This window comes from Lissotriton vulgaris, chromosome 1_1 (assembly GCF_964263255.1).
Source record: "Lissotriton vulgaris chromosome 1_1, aLisVul1.2, whole genome shotgun sequence".
NCBI classification, from domain to species: domain Eukaryota; kingdom Metazoa; phylum Chordata; class Amphibia; order Caudata; family Salamandridae; genus Lissotriton; species Lissotriton vulgaris.
Genome location: NC_141685.1, coordinates 179770856 through 179793258, shown reverse-complemented (window position 1 = coordinate 179793258; position 22403 = coordinate 179770856). Strand labels below are relative to the sequence as shown.

The window sequence follows — 22403 nt, the reverse complement described above, 5'->3', positions numbered from 1 at the left end:
CCATGCGTAGTTTCTGTGACTTCTGTGTCCCTGCAGTAATAAACCTTTGGTCTTTGACGCCACCATCGAGAAGCCCGTGTTTCTGTTTATTTGTGCACCAAGGCAGGTGGAACTCCGGGGTCTTTGGGTGTTGTTCCCTGACACCTCTGGACGGAACCAAAAAGTCCAGAACTCCAGTCTGTCTATTGACTTTACATCGAGAGTTATTTCTGATTCTGGCTTTTGATATACTTTAGATGTTACTTTTATGTGATCCGCCTGCAAATATTATGATAATTATTTCTCTGACTGAGTACCCATGTTTATGCCTTTAGTAATTATTTGAAACCTTTAATATAGCTTTGTAGCTTGTTGCAGCTTCAAGAGCAAGGGCCTTTAATGGGCAGTATTGCCTGCTATGGCTGACTATAAGGTCATTAAACTGTTTGCCCTATGAGGGCAGAATGTGTTAATTAATAAAAACAGTGGTGCCCCATAGACCGAGGGGGTTGAAACACCTCTGGTACTCCGAACTGCTGTAAGTGGTAATGTTGAACAGTTAACACCCGCATGCAGGACCACGGCGGTTAATAGTTGAACATTCACAGCAATAGATGTGAAAGGAGGCTGAAGTCAGCCCCCAGTTCTCTCTGGGCTCGGCTAAACTGCTTTTCATCATTCAGGTGAGCCGGGAGATGTAGGAGATGAGCAGAACACCCCCACCTTCCGAGACACCAGTGACACTGCGAGATACGGGCAAAGGAAGGGAGGGCTCCTGTGTGCCCTGCTGCAGGCTGCATCTTCTGCCTTCTCCTGTCCAATCCCTATATTTCAGAGAGGCAGAGGCTGTGTATTAGGACATTGTAATGTAGAGAGCAGCGGGCCTAGATCAGGTTGTATAGGCTGCTGCTGCTCCGTTGTCTTCAATGGAGGTCTAAACATTTCAATGTTCCAAGCTTTGTCTCGTGAAGGGTTTATTTATACTGACCCTCCGCATCATCCCTTCAGATAAGTTATAGATAAAAAGCGCCAACACGTTGATGCTTTGTTGCTTCTATTGCTTAGCATTCAAACTCTGCATCAGCTTGAACTTAAATTGCTGTTGCTCCGAGAGCGTGGTTTGTATAAATCTGAGTCTGCTTAGACTGATTTATGAACGGTGGGTAGAATTATGTACAAGGACATTAACATACCTTTGCAAACCAGATTGTTTTGATCTGCAAGTTTCATGGTCTGTAAATGGAAAGATGGGGGTTATGAAGACGTGGACTGGGTTGTTAGGGTTTGTTCTCTGAGACTGTGGGTGCACTCTATATTCACAGAGACCTTTTCCAGCAAAGGATCATGGCTCTTGAACCAAAAAAAAAATATGTATTCATAACCAGAGTTGCTTCACAATGGCCTCCAGAGAACAAGAGATTCTTTTGTTTTGTAAGTTCAGGACGGTTATTTGTAAAATGTGATGAAGTTTGATAGTCGTCTGACGCAAAACCATTTCTTTGCTTCCTTTCAAGGTATGCTGGGATGACCAGGCATTGCAGCGTAGCTGCCACCCTTGGAGGAACAAAAAATAAAATAATTGTCTGGTAAGTATTCCTATAACTCTAAGTTTCCTTTCCCCCTGTTTCTTCTTTCTCTATTCCCTTTCTTGATCTGTTTTTCTGTCTCTTCGACTACAATATTTGACTCCCTCTGTGCACTATTCTTGTTGTTATCAAACCTCTGATAATCACCTGATGGAGCCACATTCCACTCTTGGAACATGTTGGGGGGTGTAGTGCAAGTCCAGTTCCTTTTTAGGTCATTTTTGCCCAGCAGCTCCTTAACTATTGGCACATTTGTCTCCTCTACCAGACTACATGATACTATCCTCCCTATGTCAGTTCTTTCAGCATCTTTCATCTCTGGATCTGACTTCCATCTCATTGCGTCCTCCTAAACTATCCTTTTGTGTCTTATCTACTACAAGCAAAAGACACAGTACATGTGCGTGGACACACATGCACACAGGGCTTGCTTTAGGGTGGTGCTGCCGGTGGAGCTGCGCCTGGTGATGACCTTGGGGGCATTGGGTTTAGAAGTAACTTATGGGTTCACACGCATCTGCTTCAGAGTTTCCTATGCTGGACCCCTGTAGTGAGAGTGGAAGATAGCCTTTTTTCTCTTTCCTCTGTTTTGTGTTTTTCTTTTCTTGACCCTTTTTGGTTTCCTTTACTGTTGTGCTGTTTTTTTCTCTTGTTCAGGTGTTGCAGTACCCGCGTCCTGTCAGGGGAGTGTGATGAGTTCTGGGCCACAAAGTAAGTCCTTATCATCTGCACAATTTGAAATAGTGAATTCCACTGAGCTAACTGGACACAGCATCAGTCCACAGTGGCATTTAAAGTACAGAGTGCAACAAGGCCAATTCTTTCGTTCAACAAAATGTCCCTTCCTAGATCACTGGAAAAGGGAATAGATTAATAGTCTAGGTGGGCATTGGAGTAAATAACAGCTGATAATTCATTAAAAGAATTACAAATATCTTGTGATGCCAGTCTTTGCCACAAAAATTGTAAATTGATAGTGTTGGTTGAGAATCGGTGTCACAATATATGTGCAACTTGTACGTTTGCTCTCACATCCATGAGCTCCAGTGATCCGAAGCTCCCGATCCACACAGTGTCCAGAGCTGTTTCACCACTATCAGAAATGCTACTCAACTGATTTCCTATCTTGTTTTTGTCAATACTTTCTTTGTGCAAAGAATAAGGTCATAAATGTTTTCTTTGTGTTCAATTACAATATCTGACTCCGTTTCTACAGGTGACTGAAGCATGAACAGAAAAAAGAAGGTTTAAATTTTGTGAAACACAACGAAAAGGATTATTTCAAGGAAAGTTAAAACATTCTCAAGCTCTTGAGAAGAAACACATTCTACGCGCCAGAAATAGTGAGGATGTTGGAGCAGAAGAATCTGGTGAATGTGAAAGTAGTGAAATCCCTGAAGTAAAATGGCCATAAATGTTTACCAAATGTCCGTAACTGAGATTAAGGAGAACATTGGCCACAATTGATCCCCACGCAGTGCACTTGAGAAAAGTCAGTGATTTAAATTCTGTTTGATGGTTTATGAGAAATGCTTTGGAGACCCAAACCCTCTCCAACAGATCAGCACCCGTAGACGTGTTGTAATGTGACAGAACGGTCAAAAAGACTAATATCCTCGGTTTACAAGTGCAAGCTTTTGTCTCTGTCTCCTGGAGACAAGAGGAAGAAAAAGATCATTTAAAAGAAAGTCATTCTAAATACACTTTCTCAGATGTCGTTACAGCAAAGATGCTGGATTATCATTTCCAATATAGGAAGATTTTCCCCCACCAACTCTGTCTCTTGGGTTTATCCGAGTGGTTTCAAAGTGTCCTGTAACTTCCAAAGTGGATCATGTACATGTCTTAGCCACTGAGCAAAAAAGCATATACTGGCACAGCAAGTATAAAAGGGGCCGGTGTTACGCTATTAATAATTCATAAACCACCCTGGCATGCCCTAATCAGCTGTCATTACTTGTATGAACAAACATACCTAACAGTCAAACACAAAAGCCCAAAGACCTTATCAGTTTTTTTTAAAACTCCTAAATCAAAGGTGATAAACTAGAATCACTAAATAAGACTAATTAAACTTGAGAGGATTCACCCGGCATAACTTGGAGAAAATGAATCCATGAGAAGCCTCTTAATCAATACAAGGGGCTCCTCAGTGAAAGTTAATAAGACAAGTTAGATAGGTTCCTTCAAAGGTAGGAGGAAAATGATCTCCAGGTAAAAACTATAATTAGTTAAATACAAATGTGAAGAAGAACTTCTGCAGTGTAGTTTAGAAGTTAATGCTGAGTGTAACACAAACAAAAACAGACTCTGGAATCAGATTTAGTCTGAAGATGGCATGTATTCAGGAACAGACCGAATTTGGAGAAACAAACAACTTGAATAAGAGCAATGAATGTGAGAACAGCTTTAGTCATCAATCCCACCTCACTAAACATGAGAAAACTAGTGCTGGACGAAAATCCTATCAGTGTCCCGAATGCCAGAAAGGCTTCAGTCACAAATCCAACCTTACGATACATGAAAGAATCCACACCGGGCGTAAACAGTATCAGCGCTCCGTGTGCCAAAAAAGCTTCAGTTTTAGTGCCAGTCTGATTCAACATCAGGAAACTCACACTGGCCAAAAACCTTATCAGTGCTCTGAATGCTTGAAAAGCTTTACTCGTAAATCCAGCCTTACTGAACATGAAAGAACCCACACTGGGTATAAACTGTATCAGTGCCCTGAATGCCAAATAAGTTTCTATCACAAATCCAGTTTAACTGAACATCAGAGTATCCATACTGGCATCAAACCGTATCAATGTTCTGAATGCCACAAAAGCTTCAGACTGAAAAAGACTCGCACTAGACATGAGAGAACTCACACGGGGGACAAACCTTATCAGTGCTCTGAATTCTGGAAAAGCTTCAGTCAGGAATCCATCCTTACTGTACATGAAAGAACCCACACTGGGCATAAACCGTATCAGTGCTCTGAATGCCAAAAAAGTTTCTGTCACAAATCCGCTTTAACTGTACATCAGAGAATCCATACTGGCCTCAAACCGTATCAGTGCTCTGAATGCTCTAAAAGCTTCATTCGCAAATCTAGTGTCGCTAGACATGCAAGAACCCACACTGGGCATAAACCGTATCAGTGCTCTGAATGCCAAAAAAGTTTCTGTCACAAATCTGCTTTAACTGTACATCAGAGAATCCATACTGGCCTCAAACCGTATCAGTGCTCTGAATGCTGTAACAGCTTCAGTAGCAAATCCGCTCTCACTTTTCATGAAAGAACTCACACCGGACAAAAACCTTATCAGTGCTCTGAATGCTGTAAAAGCTTCAGTTGCAAATCCACTCTCACTTTACATGAAAGAACTCACACTGGACAAAAACCTTATCAGTGCTCTGAATGCTGGAAATGGTTCAGTCAGAAATCCAGCCTTACTGCACATGAAAGTACCCACACTGGGCATAACCTGTATCAGTGCTCTGAATGCCAGAAAAGCTTCCGACTGAAAAGGAATCTCACTAGACATGAAAGAACTCATACTGGGGAAAGACCTTATTAGATCTCTGAATACTGGAAAAGTTTCAGTTGGAATCTGGTCTCACTCAATTTGGGAGAACATACCTGTAAAAACCTTGTCTTTGGTCTAAATGCCTGGGAAGCGTCTGCTGGAGATTCAGTTTCATTCAACAAGACAGAACCCACAATGAGAAAGAAAATGATCCGTGCTCTCAATGTGACAAAAACTTCAGTTGTAAATGTAACCTTTCTACATAAGAGAGACAATGTGGTAGAATAAAAGGTGCTCACTGTAAACACTGAGGAGGAGCTTTCAGCATCAAAAAACATTTACATGAAGCAGCTACAAAGACTCCGCTCTATTGATTGTTCTACAAACTGTCTACTGAGAAAAGCACACAGCGAGGGATGGAAATGCTTGAATTAAAATCATTCCTAAGCCACTATTTGGGGCATCATTCCATTCAGTGTGTTTTCCTCCCTGAGTGTTTATATGCAGAGCTCTGACCCACAAAGGCCATTCGATCCTGAACTTTGAGGCCACGCTGCTAGGATCAGGAATGCTTGCAACATCAAACTGTTTGCAGCCATAATGACCCTCACCAGGGGTCTGCAGCAGGAGTCCCTTTGTCTTAGGTCTCTATGGAACCAACATCTGTTCTGTGCCACGGAGGGCTGATCATTGAGAAAAACTAACAGTGATGGAAGGACTGGTCGTTAATCTCGGCAACATCTCACCACATTATTCTCTAGTCTCCGTGCCACTAAAGACAAGGCCAACCATATGCAAACCATTCTTGCCCCACCCTAAATTGTTCTAATGACTTCTGTTCCAATAGGACACAGCCTCATATTACAAAGATCCACTTTAGCGGCCTTTTTCAATGTTCTTTTTGCTACAAATGGAACCTGCTTCTCATCTGCTGAGGACAGTTTCACAAGCTTTACAATCACATCAGATACATCCAAAAAAGTCTCACAGATAATCAGGCCTATTCAAAAACTACTATAGGACGACTAAAGTACAACAAAATGCGATTCACAAACTATGTGCAGTCGTTCTGCCTCTCCTGTCTTTTTCTTTGTGGAGTTGTCTGCCTCGACTGCAGAGTTTCCGCACAAGTTAGTATAGTTTTAGTAGTAAATGTGGGAGTGATAGAGGGAAGTAGCTGTAAAATGTGAAATACTTATGAATAAAGGGGAGGGTTAAGGCAGGAGTAAAGAAGAGTGTAGGGAGGGGTTTAGGGAAGGACAGGCACTCACTAGGGAGTAGGCCCATTTCTATTTACGAACCACACTTATAAAGTCACTACAGCCATAATGTACCTAAAGAATCGTAAATGTACTCCTGCTCAGAGCCAGAGTAAGTCCAATATCACACATAGCCATCCACTGGAACTGCAACTACTTAAAAAGAAAAAATTAAAAATTCAATGGCAAAAAATATCTCAAAAGTAAACTTTTGATTATTTTAATAAAAATGTGTTATTTAATTCAAACACTGATATAACAATCATTTTTAGTAAGGTATAATTAGACTTGTTACAATTATGTCTCTACCTCACAATGAATAAATATAAATACATAATAAAAATGTTACTTATTTTTAATTTAGACTTTAGAAAAAATACAATTTTATATATATTCAACTTGGGTTGAATAAATGTAAAAAATGTAGGGAAAATTTGAAAAAATAAAATATTTGTATGTTAAATATGAATGTAAATTTACTTTATAACAAATACAAACGATGCAACACTATCAACTTGAAATGTAATTCATTTTAAACAACTTTTTTCAAAGGTTTGTATGAATAATCCCACCTACAGTAAAATCATTCTTTTTTTATGTACTCATAGTTACAAAATTTCCTTTCACAACTCTGTTCAGAGGTGGAACTGCCTTACAAAAAGTTATGGATAGAATTAATTGAAATTATTTATTTAATAGTTTAAAAAAATATGAATTAAAAGGTCAACATATTTTATCATGCAAAAATTATTTTTAAAATATAGGTAATTTTGTAACATTCTTTTAAATGTATATGCAGTTTTAGAAGGCATTACCAGTGGTCAGTTATGCTGCACTTTCTAATGCTCCATTTATGATTCAGTAAGTTACATTTGTACATTTTGCTCCACATCTATTTAAGGGTGTGCAGACGTGCAAGTCCACACTTTTGAGTAACGTTATCGTAATAGTGAATAGATACAAGTAGCAAAGTTACTCTACGAGCATCCTTGCATGTACAGATTACTCACAGGTGTAAGGTACCTTTGTGAATAGCCTTCGAGGTTTCAAACTTGGCCTGGGTGTGTCATTTTTGTGGTAACTCTAAAGTGGACTCGGGCACTTGGGCTGTTATTAGAGTGAATTGGATGATCCTGCGCGAACACCAGAGCACTCGTCCGATGTGTCTGTTTAGCTGGGGAGCGGCAACAATTATCTTGAAGTAATTTTCCTGGATTTGATACATCATTGGGCCTCCTGAGGGCCTTGTGTAGCAGTGATTTATCATTACCGTAGTAGGATTAGGTAATTTCTCTGTGTTGTTAGCCATGTTATCATGATTTGCTTTTGTCTTTCCCTTCTCCTCTTCCTTTTACCTGATTTTGTTGGTTTTACCACAACATTAGCACAGAAATGTACTTTGCTGTTGATTGGTTCTGAGGTCTTATCCTTTGTGTACATTTTTATACGATGAACAGTTTTTACCCTCGCTGTACGGCTACAATGTAAGCACTGAGAGCCCAAACCCTGAGATTCCTGCACCTTGATCTGCCTTTAATGGTATTCTACCTTTCCACTTGGATAAGTGAGATATGGGTTTAAATCGCTGATCAACCTTTGAACCTGCTGTGATACACCTTGGCGGTTACAAGTTTCATGTTTGAACCGCCAGCGTGAACTCCAGTACGCTGCTTGTCTCACACCGTGCTCCAAGCTTTGTATCATCAACCTTGAACCATCTCCATAACTTGGAAGCTCCGAAGACTTTGCAGCTGTTGTTACTGCCTGAAGTTTCATTGATTTTGATTGCTGTGAATTCAGGTTCAACTGGGAATGTTGCCCTTCAAGCCACTTCTGTGCAGCTCGTCACCTTGTGAGACAGATTCAGCCAAAAGCCTTGCATCAAATTCAAGTGTTGATCATCACCAGGGACTAAACTTACCTTTGACCCCTCAAGCATAGCTAGTGAAGTCAGCTACAATTTTGTGTGTGACTTCCTGATTGACTCAGTGGATCAGCTTTTTTTAAAAATTCATTTACTTTTTTGTTTGGTTTTGACAGTTGCTAACTAATAATCCTTAAATCACAGCACTCCTTTAGATTTTGCTTCTGAATAATTGTTAAATATTCTTTTTTATCTAAACTTGGTTTGAATCTTAAAGTTCCTTGTCTATTTTTAATAAACTGTATTGAAATTTGTGACTTCCACTGTTTTGCTTTTCCTTTGAGCGCACCTTAGGCCATACTGCTCAAGCCACGTTACCAAAAGCGAGCTAAGAACACTTTAGTAGAAGACATATTTACCTTTGCTGACCAAAGTTTGGGAAAAGCAAAGCAGGCTCACTGCAGGAAGCATACTAACTAGCTGGAAAGGTTACTCTCTTAGGTGGCCTCTGCACCAACTGTAGATGCAAAAAGCAAATATTATGAGGGAAGCTGTTGGTATCTATGCCCCCAGAATTTGAGACTGCCACCCTCTCTCAATCAGTTGAAAGAGCTAAAGATGCACCCGTCAGACATTCATGTCTCAGCAACTAAGACTGCTCATTCCCGTCACACCCACATTGTTACCTGAATCACACTCCCTGTGCAATGTATAAACTATTACATAAACAAGTTGTGTTGTGCTTTGTGAACAGGCTTTCACCCCCTTTTGTATGTAAATGAGTTTCTGTGATCAAACACCCCAGGCTCCCATTTCTTCTAGTGCGGATGATAATGTGAGAACTGTAACAAGATCACAAACAAGGGCTGTATTGAGAAATAATAGGCTTCCAAGTCACACAGTAGTTTGTAGTTCTTTATTAGTCTTTTAAATGTCCTTTCCTCTATCACGTTCCAAGGTAGTGTATAGTTTGCAAAGCACAACTCTCTTGTGGCCCGCTCCCCAGATTAAGTCCATAAGAACAGAAACAGAGTCCAATTTCCTGAAGAAGCGAGGGCAGGTAAACTAGAGGGGTCGAGAAGCAGTATAAATGTATTAATAGCATTTTTGCAACTTCCACTCTACCCATGGGTTGATAGTGGCAACGAACCCCAAAACGACAGGGAGCTGCAAACATTGGACATCACCTAAGTTGCCCTCTATAACATCTTCTTCGGTGTAGTAAGTTCACCGCTAAATACCTGAAGAGGTCATGGTGCCACCCCAGTGCTAATTAGGGCAGCACTTCCTGTTCTAAGTTGTGAGTTTGCGCTTGGGATATAAGCTGGATTTGGTCCAATTTAGCCTCAGTCCGAAAGTCCTACCAAAGTCATCTAGAACCTTCATCACCTGCGATGGATCCGCATACACATTCCTGAGGTACACAAATGCATCATCAGCATACAGTGATAAGGCCTCTCAATTTAGCTCACTCTGTATACTGATTGCTGGGTCCTGCGAACAAAACAGGCCAGCAAACAGGTCCATGGCTAGGGCAAAAGTAATTGACAGCGGGTATCTTTGCTGCATGCTTAAAAAAAAACTGAGATCTCTGCCTGTCCAGATGCGGGCCAGCGGGTTGGTGTAGAGGAGATTTATCCAATGCAGTATTTCTGCTCCTTGTTTCATGCACATCAGCACTTTCGCTAAGTAAAACTACCCCAGGGTGTCGAAGGCCTTCTCTATATCTAGTGAGAGTGCTCTGTATGGAGGCAATTCATGAAGATTCTCTTCCATCAGCCGCAAGAGGCGTCATAGGTTTAGATACATTTTCCTCCCAGGTACAAAATTATTCTGGTCTTGGTGCCAATGTAAAGAGGCAGGGGAGCAGCCTGTTTGCAAAGACCTTCCTGCGATTCTTGTGCTCGGTGTACCGTGGCCAGTAGGACCGTATCTCCAGGGGTCCCTGTTGGGCTTAGGCAGGACCAATCTCATAGCCTCCATAGGGATCCCGGCAATGTGCCCTCCTGCCGGGCCTGTTGGTACATTTGGAGAAGCTTTGGAGTGAGGGTTGCTCTGTAGGTGAAGTAAAAGTCTACAGAGAACCCGTCCATCCCAGGAGTTTTGTTGCACGTGATATAGTCAATCATGAAGCCAATTTCCTCAGTGGTCAGGGTTTCATCTGTTGCATGTCCCCGAAGGGGCTTAAGTCTGGGAATCGACAGTCTATTCAAATACTCATCTAATCGAGGAGCTTGCACTCCCTCCTCGGCCTGGTAGACAGATGTGTGATACTACAGAAAAGCCTGGTTTATATCTGCTTGCACATTCAATATCTCTCCCACCGGGGATCTACTGCCGTTTCTTGGGGTCTTTGGGGTCAACAACCATAGGAGCCTTGCTACTATTTGATAGTATAGTGTTCCTAGTCTGACCATTGCCTCTCTTTACTCCTTTCGGAGAGGGGTGATTATGTTCTCGTTTCATGCAGCTACCCCACATATATTTCCGCTGTTCCTATTGTTTGTTCATGGGAGAGATTCTTGGCTCACAAGGCATGTTTTATACCATGCTACATCTTGATGCACAGGCCTTATGTGACACCCTTAAAGGTATCCCACTCTATCACTGTCGTAGAAGCAGTCCCTTTGTTCTCCTCAAAGATGGCAATATGTGTACTTACAGTATCACAGAAGACTCTGTCCTGCAGGGCCGGAGCATACAGCCTCCTAGTAGGTACTGGTGCATGTCTTCTGCTCCACTGAATCACCGTTTTGAGGTGGTTGTGGTCTGAAAGTGTGTGGCCTAGACATTCAGGTCGCAAGACCAAGGAAGCCACAGAGGGATTGCATAAGAACAAGCCGATTCTGATGTGCAGCTAGTGTACTGTGAGAACTACAAGTACTCTGGGGGTCTCTAGTTGGCATTGGTATTCACCTTTGTCCAAATAGGGACCCTTACTTCTAAGTCAGGATAAGGGGGTTACACTCCTTAATAACCTCTGCTCATCCCCTTGGTAGCTTGGCACGAGCAGACAGGCTTATCTCAGAGGCAGTGTGTTAAGTATTTGTGAATATACACAGTAATACAGTGAAAACACTACAGATGGACACAACACAGGTTGTAAACACAAGACCACAAATGACAAAAATCCACAATACTACACTTAAGATGACTTAAAAGATGATGCAAGTTGCTTAGTTCAAGTTGTTGGTAAATGCAACAAAGTTCTCAACAAAGTACCTGGATGCGATACACAAAGTAAACAAAAGGCTCGTAAAAGGGGAGTTGCGTCGGTTCCGTGATCCGGGGGAACGGTTGTGTCCTGCCTCAATGCTTGCGCAGAGTAGGGGACTCGTCGTGAGCCTTACCAGAGCAAAGGTGATGAGTAGATACTCAGCTTGCGGGCCCGTTGCGGTGCGCAAGATGGCGCCTTGATGCGATGATCCGGTTGCGATGCGAGAAGATGGCGCCCTTGATGCGGCGATGGGATGATGATGCGATGACGCCCTGGCAGCCTTGCGACGACTCTGTACTATGGAGCCACGACAGGCCCTGCGACACTCTTCTCCGGTGATGCAAGGACGACTCTCTCGATGGTGTCACATTTCTCTGGTGATGCGACAGCAGGCAGCTTCGATGAACACACGCTTCCAGGGAGATCCGACAAAGTTTTGCTTCTCCCGCGTTGCGATAATTTCAGCTGCAGCGGCGACACGGTTCATCTTGATGTATCGCGCTTCCAGTGACTGGAGTCAGAATTCCCAGCAACGAAATTCAGGAGGGAGCTGGAGGTGAAGCCTTTTGTTCCTGAGACTTCAGCAGGAGGCAAGCACAGTTCAAGCCCTTGGAGAATATTCTGTAGATGAAAGTCCTTACAAAGTTCCTTCTCCTTTCCCTCTGCAATGAAGCAACCACTGCAGGCCAACCCAGCAAACAGCACACTGGCAGAGGGGCAATCCAACTCCTGCAGCTTCCTTGGTTCTTCTCCTAGGCAGAAAGATTTCTTGTTCCAGAAAAGATCTAATTTTTTGGGATCAGGGTCCCAATATTTATACCCCAGAATCCTTTGTTCTCTGAAGGCAGAGAGGCCTCTGCCTAGTCCAAACCAGTTCCTGAGCAATTTGTTTACATAACTCTCTTCTTCCTTTCACTGTGCAGGGCAGAGACATCAGATGCCCCATAGGAGGTGGAGCCAGCACGGGGGAGGGAAGATACAGCTCTGGAGCACTCTGTTGACATGATTCTTCCTCTCCTTTCACAGGGCAGGCCAGAGACATCAGACAAGCCACAGGAGGTGGAGCCAGCATTGTAGAGGGAAGGCCCAGCCCTATTCAGGTCCCAGGTGCAACTCCTCCCACCCATCTAGATGCAGATCTCTCTATTCACCACCGGGCTGCCCCTGCCTGTCTCCTGGAATTCCCCAGCCTACCACTCACAAACCCAGACAAGGAATACACAACACAGCAGAGGAAGGCTCAAATGGTTAGACAAGCAAATACCTACTTTCTAAAAGTGGTATTTGCAAACACAGAATATTAAAATAAGCGTTACTTCTTCGAACCTGCAAGTGTTTCTTCGGCGGAGTCCGAATCGGAGAAAACAGAGCTTACCTGGTGGTTTCTTGTGCTGGACGCGGGCCGCAGGTGACGGTGTTTGAGCCACTGATTCCTTCGGCCGTGGAGTGAGTGCAGACTCGGCGCGGTCTCTGAGCGTTGCTCCAGGCTAGTGCGCGGCGCACCTAGAGGCCGTCTCCCAGTTGTGCTGCAGGACTCGGGTCTTCTGCCTCGGTGCCGCCGAGGGGCTCCCGCGGACAAGAGGAGGGAGCAGGTGTGGCTCAAAACTCCAGAGTTGCACAGGTGAGGTGAGGGGAAAGACTGCATAAGTGACAATTCAGTTGTGTATAAATTACATGAATCTGCCCCTGCCTCCGGGACTAAACTAAACTAAAAGGCAGTCAGATTGATAAAAAAATATATATATGCACTTTTTGCCGGTATTAAAGAAAAGGAATGCGTCCATGGGCGAGTAGAGCGGAGCGGAGTGCGGCGTGGTGCGGCGGTTGCTAAACGCGTTACAGCTCACCTGAGGTCGTCTAGAGTCGGATGGTTTGTGTGTGGAGCCGGAGGAGAGGAGAGCTTGCAATTAGGCTTGGAAAGCTGTAGTTAAACACACGGTGAGCACTGGAGCATAATAGCACAATAGCGAGTGCATTTATTTCTATTTGTGTGGAAGAAGACGTGTAAGAGCATTGGCTATAAAGTGCTATAAAGTGCTCTGACGGAAACCACTTGAGACATTGTTGGTAACTTCGACGCTGCTGCTGCTGACTGGCTACGAGTTTGCAGACAACAGATCAACAAAGAGATTAACAACCGCCCTCACAGATCTGTGGCTCAGCAGGCGGGCAAACGGCCCCTGGAAGCAGCGGCAGAGGCAGAGCAGTGGGCTAACCACAGCGTGTGGGACTTGGTGTCCCGAAAGTCAGCAGCGCGCATAGCCTAACGGGGGGGGGGTCCTGCATATCACTAATATGGCTGCCCAGGGGACATGGAGTAACACAATGGCCAACAGAGGGTTGATTACTGGTACTCTAGACAATTTCATCATCAGAGCAAATTCAGTGATCGACCAGGGTATTATCCTCATGGAGTGTAGAGTGTCCCAGGACCTTGCTATGGCCAAACGCTCATCTATGGGCCACCTTGCAAATGCTCGGACACTCGTGCACGATAACCATGCCAGCACCACCTGCGTTCCAGTCCTGGTACACGCCACATCTCTTCAACTACAAGCTCCCCAACTCCGGAGGCAACAGTGTTCCCAGAGGCTGAATCCCCGCCTACCTCGCCAGAGAAATCATCATATTACCCACCTAGGGGTACTAAAAGAGGGCCAAAACATAGGAGGAAGCGGGCTGCCACCAAAGTGACTTGTCACAGGAATACTAGAACAGTGAAGGGCCGGTCTGGTAGTGCTACATCTTCACAAATCAAGGGAGGTCCTACTTTGAACGACTCAATTGGCCCGGCACTGACACATCCTTGTCACCTCCAGATACGCAAGGACCCTTGACTCTGGAGCAGGCCCAGTGCACGGGGGAGGTCAAGGGGGAGGAAGGTCTCATTCTAGAGAGACTGGGGTCCCTACTAAAGTTAGCGCTTGAACCACTAGATGAGAGACTTGCTTGCATGGAATCTCAGCTCTCCCAGTTACAACAGGCTATGGTGGGGAATGGGGCAAAAAGAAAGAAAAAAATGCAGCCGGTAGATACAGTCCAAACCAGTTCTGTGTCCAATCTTGTTCCCCCTTCCACTGCCGGGCCCCCTAACACTGCTGCCAACTCGACAGCCGTGGTTGCAGGAGTCGGTGCTGGGATTGGACCGGCAGCCAAATCAAGTGCGCCCACCTCAGACCCCGCTGCGAAAGCACCAGAAAGGAGTCAGTCTCTATCTAATCCAACATCTAAAGTTGTAGCAAGAATTGATTTGCCGCCTGAAACCAGCCCGTATGTGGTGGTATTGACAGGTATTCCTGAAATTAGCAACCATGGCCAAGAATCACATACGTCTCTAAAAAAATAAAGTGGCCCAATGGCTCAATTACAATAGGCCCCTACCACACAATGTCAAAAGTGAAGTATTGATGGTACGCAGGATAGCTTGGGTGGGACGCAGCAGAAAAACCATCTCAGGCGACTGTGTTCTGGTTAACTTTAGGGACCCGCGCACAGTAGAACACATTTGGAATTGGGCCCACGACAATGCAGACTCAAGGATTAAACCCTATCCTCTGTCCTTCTTCTACCCCAGACCCGCAATGCAAGACTGCACACCGGATTGGTCACTGGTGATGCAAAGGCAGGGCCAAAGGGCGATCAGGGGTGGCCACAGAAACCTAATAACCCATAATTACCCAGCGACCCACAATAGGTTTAGTTCCCTCGAAATAGTAGACTGACTTCATGCGGATAGGGAGCTGAGGGTGGGTAATTTTCAGACTATGGATCTTAAAAAGTCTACTGAAAGTGCAGAGGGGATAGATGGTGGTCCAGGTAGAGTGTTCCCAATTATCCAGACCCGGGCACCGAATATGGTAGAAGGGCCTGTGATACGAGAAAGTGTGGTGCCAGAGCTCCAAGCTCCACCTGACTGTGGGGCACAAACTGTAGGCGCTGCAGTTATAAAAATAGCCACGACACTGGCATCAATTAATATATTATCCTGGAACGTGGCGGGTATTACAAACAAGCTACATTGTACAGAGTGGGGCTCCCTGGTAGACCAGATGGATTTATGTCTGTTCCAGGAAACTTGGGCCAGGGAGGAACACTCTAGAGTGGGATTTGCCACCTTTTATGTACCTGCAAGGTGGAGAGGGAAAGGAAGACCATCTGGGGGCTGGCTATATGAGTTGCTCCTCACCTGGGTTGTGTGGTGGAAAGCATGCCCACTGATTCAGATGATGTGCAGTGTCTAGTGCTAAAATGGCCCAACGGGTATGGACTGGTGGTTGTGAATGTTTACTCGAGGCCAGTACGGCAGGGCCTTGAGTCCACCACAATCGATGATCTATCCCAATTCCTGAGCACATTGCCAGGGGATTTTAGGCTTTTGGTTGCAGGGGATGTGAACTGTCAATTTGAGCCATTTTTGGAAGTAGCAAAGGTGCCCTTTTGGGAGAGGATGACTACTGGGCGATTCCCCAATGCCAGTCCCCTCGCCCCAAGGTGTGGTCCCCTTTGGCTACTCAGATTACAGCCCTGGTATTAAACAACTCCCTTAGGGCTTGTAATGGACGCTCAGCGTCCGATAGCCCGTCAGTGTGTACCTACAACAAAAAGGGGCAAGAGTCCCGAATCGACTACATCATGGTGGAAACCCAGATGTGGTCGAAGGTCATTGATTTCAGGGTAGTCAAGAGAGCTGACAGTGACCACAACGCGTTAGGCCTGGAGTTGATATATCCAGGGTAACAAGAAGTAGACTCAGCTAACGCAGGAGAAGATGATGAGGGTACTGGTTTGACTCTATCCAATAACAGACGCAGGGTAAAGTGGGGTAGAATAGTAGGTTCGGAAGAGAACTTAGCTAAAGTCTATAATATAGTTCTACCACGACTCCTGGAGGTCGAAACCCTAATCTCCCAAGATTCTCACAGGGACATCAATGAAGAACTTAGCTTAATTCATTCAGAATTGGCCAACAACCTGGCTGAAGTTTTCTACCCTCAGGCACCGACAAGAAGGCCCAGACAACCTGCTTCTTCCTGGTATAACTCAGCATGCAGGAAGGCAAAGTGCAATCTTGTTACAGCAATCAAGGCAGGACAAAGTAAAATGGTGATCCGAGATTGTAGATTGAAGTACAAAGAGGTAATGGGGTATGCAAAAAAAGAATGGGATATGGAAAGGTGGTTGGACCTAAAGTTAGCCCTGGACACAAAAGATGCGCGCAGATTTTGGTCACTTGTTAATCATGGCTTGGGTGAACCAAAATCTGTGATAGAACCGAATATTGCAGCATCAGCATGGGAGGCCCACTTTAAAGGTCTATATGGGGGGGAAGCTGTGATGTCTAGTTTGCCCGACCTACAAGTTTCAGAAGATCAGCAGGAGCCCCTGGAGTTCACCTTGAGGGAGGTGATAAGTGCAATATGCAGACTATCAGCAGGAAAGGCCCCGGGGCTTGATAAATTAAAGGGGGATCTCTTTAGACATCAACCTGAAATCTGGGGCCCCTATCTCCTTGTGGTATTTAACGCCATCTCGAGAGGTATGGAAGTTCCTAGTACTTGGCTGGGGGCAGAGATAGTCCCGATATTTAAGAAGGGGTCACCTCTGCTCCCAGTCAACTACAGGCCAATTAGCTTGATAGATGTACAACAAAAAATATTTGCGAGACTGGTCCTGGACCAATTCTTGACATGGATGGAGGAACACGATGTATTGAGCCCCTTCCAGGCAGGATTCAGAAGGAATACGTCCACTATGGACCAAATTTTCCGACTGATCCTACTGTACTGGAAGACGGTAAAGGTAGAGGGTGGCAGCCTCTACATGGTCTTCGTGGACCTTCGGTCCGCGTTTGACCTAGTTCCTAGGGGGAAATTGTGGGCTGTCCTTCATGATCTGGGCCTTCCACATCAGATTCTAGCACTGCTCATGAGATTACATGAGGGGAACTTTGCCCAGGTCCGTTGTGGCAAGAACGGGATGCTGTCACCAAGGTTCCCCGTTGACAGGGGGGTGAGACAGGGCTGTGTCTTGGCACCGACCCTGTTCTGCCTTTATGTCAACAGGGTAATCTCACATCTGGACAGCGTCCCCGACAATGACGCACCGAGGCTGGCTGGTAGGAGGCTGCCGGCGATCATGTTCGCGGACGACACCCTCCTACTATCCAAATCTCCCATGGGAATTCAGAGGATACTGAATGGTTTTGGGGACTTTTGTCACAGTAGAGGCCTTCAGATCAACGCCGACAAGACAAAATTCATGATTTTTAACCCGCCAGTGTCGACTCGCGCTAATCCATCACTGGGCGATGTATGCCTGGAAAGGGTCTCGACTTTCCAGTACCTGGGTGTTACACTTAATGAAAATCTGTCATGGGGACTGCAAAAGGCAAAATCCCATATGAAACTGTCACAGTTGTCGGGTGCCATCTCAAAGGTTTCCAACTCTTCAAGCTTTAGGCCAATGAGTCCTGCCCTGGAGATTTATAAGGCGCAAGCAAGGGCAGCTGCTCTATATGGAGGTGAGCTGTGGGGCCACTGTGCTGCCCCGGAAATCACAAAAGTTGAGTCCAAATTTGTAAGGCGATTATTATCGCTTCCCCAGAGTACCCCATTAACACCACTGAGGTTAGACTTGGGACTGATGCCCATTGCAGACGAGTTAACAGTAAAACCTCTAAGGTGCTGGCACAGACTATGGACCACTCCAGATCTCATAAATTACAGGGATGAACTCAAACAGATCCTGAGCTTTAACTGTGTGGGTAAAATTCCCTGGCTCGCGTTCATCAAGCGTGAACTTTTAAGTTTAGGACTACAGCCCATGTGGGAAGAGCCAGACAGGGCCTGTGGCAGGATCTCACGGAAAATGTTCACTAAAATCTACAAAGGGCAAAAGCTGGAACTTTTATCTACAGCCCCTAATGCAGGCACCCTCACCAATTCCTTCTTTGAATTAAAAAATTCTTATTATTTCGAGGACTTCATGGATGTTGTCTTCCCGATTTTAGCTCGGAAACTTTTTATCCAATGGCTACATAGCACTTTACCCCTTAAGGCCCTTACATCCAAGTGGACGGCCTCCTCTAATAAGTCTTGCCCGGGCTGCATCTGGGACTTAGAAGATGCACTCCATGTTCTCTTCTTTTGTCCAGCATACACAAAACCAAGAAAATATTGGCTGATACCATTGTGCAGAAACCTGGGTTTTAAACATTGCTTGCATGCTTTTAGAATTGTTAAAACCAGAACACTGAGCCCTATTGTTTTTGCACTTTCTAAATTTCTGCTAGCTATGTGGTGTAAGAGAAATCGATTGCTAGCCTCAACGCTTATAAACAAATGTGCTGAATCTGATGCTATTTTTAATGAATTTTAATGTGGTATAGTTGAGTGGGTATTTTTGCCTGTACGAAAATATTGTCATGTGTATATAAATGAATTTTAAATGTTACCTGCCCTCCCTTCCCCCTTTCTTCCCCTTTTCCTTTCATTGTGTACTCTTTTATGGCCAAATTTGCCGAAATAAAGAATTTTTGAATTTGAATTTGAATTTACTAAAAGATGTATTTTATTATTCTGAGTTCAGGCATACTAAATTCGAATTTCTACTGTGTTCCCTGAGTCAGTTAGGATTATAAGAGTGTAATATTCTAGCTGCTCATTCTGGCCTATAAGAACAGGTAGCCTTCAATAGTGAAAAACGAAAATGGCTGTAATTCACTATTAGAACATGCTACACCCATCAGAGCATTCCTACCTTATACTTACAATGCACCCTGCCCTTGGGTCTACCATAGGGGTATCTAATATGAAGCAAAGGAAAGGTTTAGCGACAGGCAAGTGGGTGCACTTGGCCAAGTCGACATGGCAGTGCTAGGCTGCACACAGGCCTTGCAATGGGAGGCCGGAGACACACATTACAAGCTGCTTGTGTGGGTGGCACACCAGTGCTGCAAGCCCACCAGCAGCATTTGATTAGCTCTGCAAAAGAAAGACACATAGTCTACCCATCTGGTTCCCTCCAGTTTCTTACAATTCCTGAACCTCTGTCTATAGAGCTCTGGAGTTAACCCATATCTTGTCATCAGTGCTTCCTTTATTTATTTATTTATTTATTTATTTATTTATTTATTAAAAGCATTTATAGAGCGCGAACGAAGGCCCGTGGGCATCTCGGCGCTAAGAGAATATCTGCAGTGTTTAACCATCAAAGGGGAGCTAGAGTTTACAGATTAAAAAGCCAGGTTTTAAGTTGCTTTCGAAAAGACCAAAGTGAGGGGCTTGTTTTAATCGAGTGCGGCAAGGTGTTCCATAGTTTGGGTGCTGCTACAAGAAATCTTCTGTCTCCCCATAAGACAGATTTGGTACGGGGTACCACCAGTTCATGTGAACTGGAGGAGCGTAGTGTTCTAGAGGGACTGTAGGGAATAAGATTTTGAGTAAAAAAGGCTGGTCCCACGTTGCGTAGAGCCTTATACACTATGCAGAGGACCTTAAATTTGATTCTATTTCTAACAGGAAGCCAGTGTAACTTCCTGATAGTTTCTGACGCAGATTGATGTTTGGGGATTCTTCCAAGGAGCCTGGCGGCTGAGTTTTGGATAATTTGCATTTTGTATAGCACTCTTTCTTGGGCACTTAGAAACAGTGCATTACAATAATCTAATGTAGACAATACCAAGGAGCTCACCAAGGTTTTTCCAGCTGTCTCAGGAAGAAATGGCAAGATTTTTTTGATCAGCCGTAGTTTGTGAAAGGCCGAAGAGGAGATCTGATTTGCGTGAGGAAGGAAAGTAAGACGGTTGTCGAACATGACTCCCAGATTCCTCACCTTACTGACCAGAGCTGGTGGATGGCCTAGTGATAGCGGCCACCAAAGGGAGGACCATTCCGGGGTCAAATTTCCGAAAATGATCACTTCCGACTTGTCGGAATTTAATTTCAGACAGTTGGAGGCCATCCAATTCCCTATTGCCAGCATGCCCAGATTAAAGTTATTAGCTATTTTATGCCCATCATTCTTGACGGCGAGGACCAGCTGGGTGTCATCTGCGTAGGATGTAAGGCTCATCCCATGTGCCCGAATGACATTGGCAAGGTCCGACACATAAATGTTAAATAGTGTCGGACTAAGGGATGAGCCTTGAGGACTCCACATGGCAGTGACAAGGAGGGGGAGCGAAAAGATCCAATAGTAACCACCTGGGACCTGTCCGCCAGAAAGGATGCAAGAAGTTTCTTGGCATTATGTTGAATACCCATGCTTTCGACACGGTCGACCAAGGTGGTATGGTCGACCGTGTCGAAGGCCGCTGATAGGTCAAGCAGTATCAGGACTGCTGTTCCTCCAACATCACGGATAGATCTTATATCGTCCGCCGCTTTAACCAAGGCCGTCTCCGTTCCGTGGTATTGGCGAAAGCCAAACTGAGATTCATCCAGTAGATTATGTTCCTCGATGAAGGCTGATAGTTGAAGATTCATAGCTTTTTTGACTATTTTCGCCAAGACTGGGAGACTAGCGATAGGACGATAACTTTTTAGTTCTTCCATGTCGAGGTTTGGTTTTTTGAGCAATGGTTTAATAAGGGTCTTTTTTAGGACATCTGGATATGTGCCTGTACTAAACATAGCATTACAGATTGCAGTCATAGCTGGAAGAACCACTTCAATGACCGGCAGCAAGACTTTCAGGGGACATGGGTCTAGTGCAGAGCCCGATTTGATAGATGATATGATGTTCCGGATCTGGGAGCTGGAGACATCTGCAAACTGCGAGAAAATGGGACCAGTGTAGGAGGCGGGTGGTTTAGTGGAGGTATTGGTGTTATTCGCGAAGACCCGATAAATGTCTTCAACTTTACTAAAAAAGAAATTGGATAGATCGTCGCAGAGTGATTGGGAGGGGGGAGGTGTCAGGTTGGGGGAATATCCAGCTAGCTGCTTGGTGGTTTCATATAGTGCTTTATTAGAGTTTTTTACTGATTCAATTCTCTCACAGTAGTACTTTTTCTTCGCCTCACTAATTAAGATTTTATATTTAGCCACTGATTCTTTGTACTTGATTTTAGCTTCTTCTGAATAATCTTTCCGCCAATGCGTCTCTTTGTTCCTACACTATTGTTTGTGGATACGTAACACCTCTGAGTACCAAGGGGCCGACGGGACAGATCTGTTACGAGATCGTTGTTTGACCTGGACCAATTCGGTGGTCGCAGAGTCCACCCACTCATAAAATTGAGTAGTAGCGGTGTTAGGATCAGCTGATAGAAGGGGGGTGGATTCTGTCAGAAGAGTTTCCAAACTGGAACTATCGATATCACCCCACGCCAAATACGGTTGGCGAGGATTGGGGCGTGACTTAGAGGCGGCAGAGTCATGAATAGACAGTGATGCCAGGATGACATGATGATCTGACCAGATAAGGGGAAGGATTTGGGTGACTTGTAAGCCCACCAAATTAGTAAAGATGCCATCCAACATGTGGCCCCCTTCATGCGTAGGTGACTTCACCGGAAGTTGGAGACCGAAGGTAGACATGTCCGCTAGGAAAGTGGCGGTGTCTGAGTTTTCGGGTTTATCAAAGTGAAAATTGAAATCGCCTAGTACAGTGAGGGAGCTGTCAAGTGGGCAGACGCTTCAAGAGTGGACCTAAGGTTAGAAATAAATTCAGTCCTGGACCCCGGTGGACGATAAAGGAGAATGCCTTTAAAGGTATAAGATGGGGTCAACTTGATAGAAAATTGAAGGGTTTCACAGGAGGATAGTGTAATCATGTTAGTCCTTACCGAGAATACATCGCGTGCGATGATGGCAATTCCACCACCTTTTTTACGTTGTCTATCCAATCTATGTGTGGAAAACCCTTTAGGAACAGCAATCCCTAAATCAGGATCGGACGCATTGTCCATCCAGGTTTCTGTCATAAAGAGTAAGTCCAAGTTTTTATCCTCTATCAGATCGAATATGTCCTGTCGGAGTTTAC

At 44.6% G+C, this 22403-nt stretch overlaps 1 protein-coding gene across 1 annotated transcript in view; it reads left to right on the top strand.

Annotated features, from left to right (window-relative positions):
• The first annotated feature begins 3776 nt into the window (after positions 1-3776).
• The window catches only part of LOC147738072 (uncharacterized), a 556710-nt gene continuing 538083 nt past the window's right edge, over positions 3777-22403 (top strand). Inside the window, exon 1 of the mRNA XM_086925024.1 lies at positions 3777-5120. Coding sequence (XP_086781150.1) covers positions 3845-5120 — 1276 coding nt within the window. The 5' untranslated portion in view covers positions 3777-3844. The remainder of the gene's footprint in view (positions 5121-22403) is intronic.